This window comes from Brassica oleracea, chromosome C5 (assembly GCF_000695525.1).
Source record: "Brassica oleracea var. oleracea cultivar TO1000 chromosome C5, BOL, whole genome shotgun sequence".
Classification (NCBI taxonomy): Eukaryota; Viridiplantae; Streptophyta; class Magnoliopsida; order Brassicales; family Brassicaceae; genus Brassica; species Brassica oleracea.
The window spans coordinates 9,174,944-9,177,259 of NC_027752.1; the positions used below are offsets into that span (position 1 = coordinate 9,174,944).

At 42.3% G+C, this 2,316-nt stretch overlaps 1 protein-coding gene across 1 annotated transcript; it reads right to left on the bottom strand.

The window, feature by feature from the left end:
- Positions 1-205: 205 nt before the first annotated feature.
- Positions 206-1,954, bottom strand: LOC106343501. The gene is made up of 2 exons (XM_013782732.1): positions 1,772-1,954; positions 206-1,638 (listed from the first exon to the last, which is right to left on the bottom strand). Exon 2 carries the CDS (start codon positions 1,599-1,601, stop codon positions 342-344), a length of 1,260 nt encoding a protein of 419 aa, XP_013638186.1. The 5' UTR covers positions 1,602-1,638; positions 1,772-1,954; the 3' UTR covers positions 206-341.
- Positions 1,955-2,316: the final 362 nt, after the last annotated feature.

The window sequence follows — 2,316 nt, forward strand, 5'->3', positions numbered from 1 at the left end:
AGCCTTCCCACATGGATCTTGTCGTAAGAATGCAACAGAGTATAAACCATGTTATGTTTCCACACTCGTGCACACAGCACATTTCTTGATGTTTCGACGATTGCACGAAGGTGAAACCATTCAATTTATCTGGAATATTTGTCCTTTAATATGTGAATAAACCCCAAATAGTTTAAGTTCCCAGAGAGGCTAAAGAATAAAGCAATTCTCAAGGACAACGACCAACATTATATTTTATAAAAATAGTTTTAACTGAAACTAGAAAATACAAAAGACACAGCAGACATTAAAAGAAAAAACGAAACAGGGAAAGCAATCTAGTCTCTGAGAACTGCAAGCGTCTAGTTTCTGGCATCTCCAAGTCTCAATCTCTCAGCAACATTAGCCACAAAGCAACAAAGTTTCGATTCCGAAGCTAAACCATCCGCTACTCTTTCAACAGCCTTCAGCTCTTCATGCAGATCCGAGTGCAGAGCCAGAGTAGAGAAGTTCTCATCGATAATAACCCCCAAACACTTGGTCACATCCTCGAGCTTGGGAACCCAGTCGCACAGCTTCAAACCGAGCATGGAGGCGGCTTTAGGGCAAGGACCAGCCTGAGGGAACCTCTCGTACTTCTTCATCCACTTAGATAGATACCGAACGAAGCTTCTCATCTCATTACCATTCAACTTACTCACTGCAGACGAAAACATGACTTCATCAACATCAGACGAAGCCAGCAAGTAGTGAAGGCAAAGCTCGGAAGGTAAAAACCCGTCGTGAGCAACCATCAGCAAGATCGAAGCCTCTTCAGCAACAACTTTAGACTTCTTTGATACCTCTGTCTTGCTCACTTTCTCAATAGCCAACAAAGCTTCACTGTCCCATTCTTCTCTCACCTTAACCATAGTGCTAACCGCTTCCTTAGAAGGGCAAAGAAAGTACTTCAAGATCGAAAGCAGCTCGCTCGCCCCAAGATCAGAAGCTTGTCTGATCACAACGCAGAGCAAATCAGACCGCTGCTTCTCGACAAGACTGCTAACTAAATAACCGTTCAAAGAATGATCAACCAATGAGTTTGAAACCAAAGTCTCCACTAACTCCCACATCTCCAAACGAACACAAGCCTTCAAAACCAAACCAGACACGTCTCTACCCATCAAAACCCCAGTCTTCTCCACCAGCTTCTGAACATCAGAACAAGCTTTATCTCCCCAAACCAGCCCAGCTACATCTTTACCCATCAAAAGCTCAGTGTTCTCCACTAAATCTTTCATCTCCTCGTTCTCACCAGTAACCCCAACTTTCTCACCAATCTTCTCCAGAAACTGCTTCAGCATACTCACAAACTCGCCTCTGTCGAACCTGTTGGTGTCCTTGAGCTTGCTTTTCAGCTTAGAGGAAAAGCTCTTACCCAATTTGATCAGCTCAGCATCGCTTCCGGAGATTTCCCACCCGGTTATTGGATTGATTAGGGTACCGGGGTTAGGGCTTTCCACCTTCGGCTTGACGTTGGTGAAGATACCGTCTTGGCTGAGAGGGAAGGGATAGTCCGAGTGAGAGTCAACTCGGTCCTGACTCGCTAATGAGTTGGAGATAGCTTCGAGCAGCGAAGTCATTACGGACAGAGCAAAAGGATCAAACTTTATCAAAAATCTGTAAGAACAAACACAAACCCATCAGCACAAAACCTTATATCTCGTATCTTACGCCAATAAAGAGTAAAGAAAGACAAGAGTTCAATGGAGGTTACTCCCAGTTAACAATCGTTTATCAAGCTGAGTTTTACCTTCAGGAGGAGACTATAAGGATGATGAGTAGCGAAAGGCAGAGAAGCTTTCAGATTGTTGTAGGGAGGGTAGTTCTCGAATCGCAGGCGGAGAGAGAAGGAGAGATGAAGATGTAAACTCAGAGAAGGCGACCGATTAGGGTTTAGGGGTTTTGTAATTGGAACAATAGTTCTGTATTTTTCTGTGTTTCCAAATATACCCCTCTCGTCGGTGGTTTATTACATTTTTTGGATTTGGCATTTGGGCAACGACGAGTTTAGCTGATGTCTTCCAAGGCCTAATAACAACTGTTTTTTTTTTTTTTTTCCTGGTTAATTTGTTTATATGGTAGCAATTAAGACAGGAAATGAGGTTTATAAACTTGGTCGACAGGTTGACTAATCCTTGTAAAATGTCACACAACTCTACCCAACTAACTAATGTCCTTAGATCGTGGTCCACTTAAAATATGAAGTTGTTTTCTAACGCTAGATCTCATGCATGTATCCATCATAACTTAAGAAATGAAATATATTTATTTTTTTGAAAAAAATAAGACAATGTA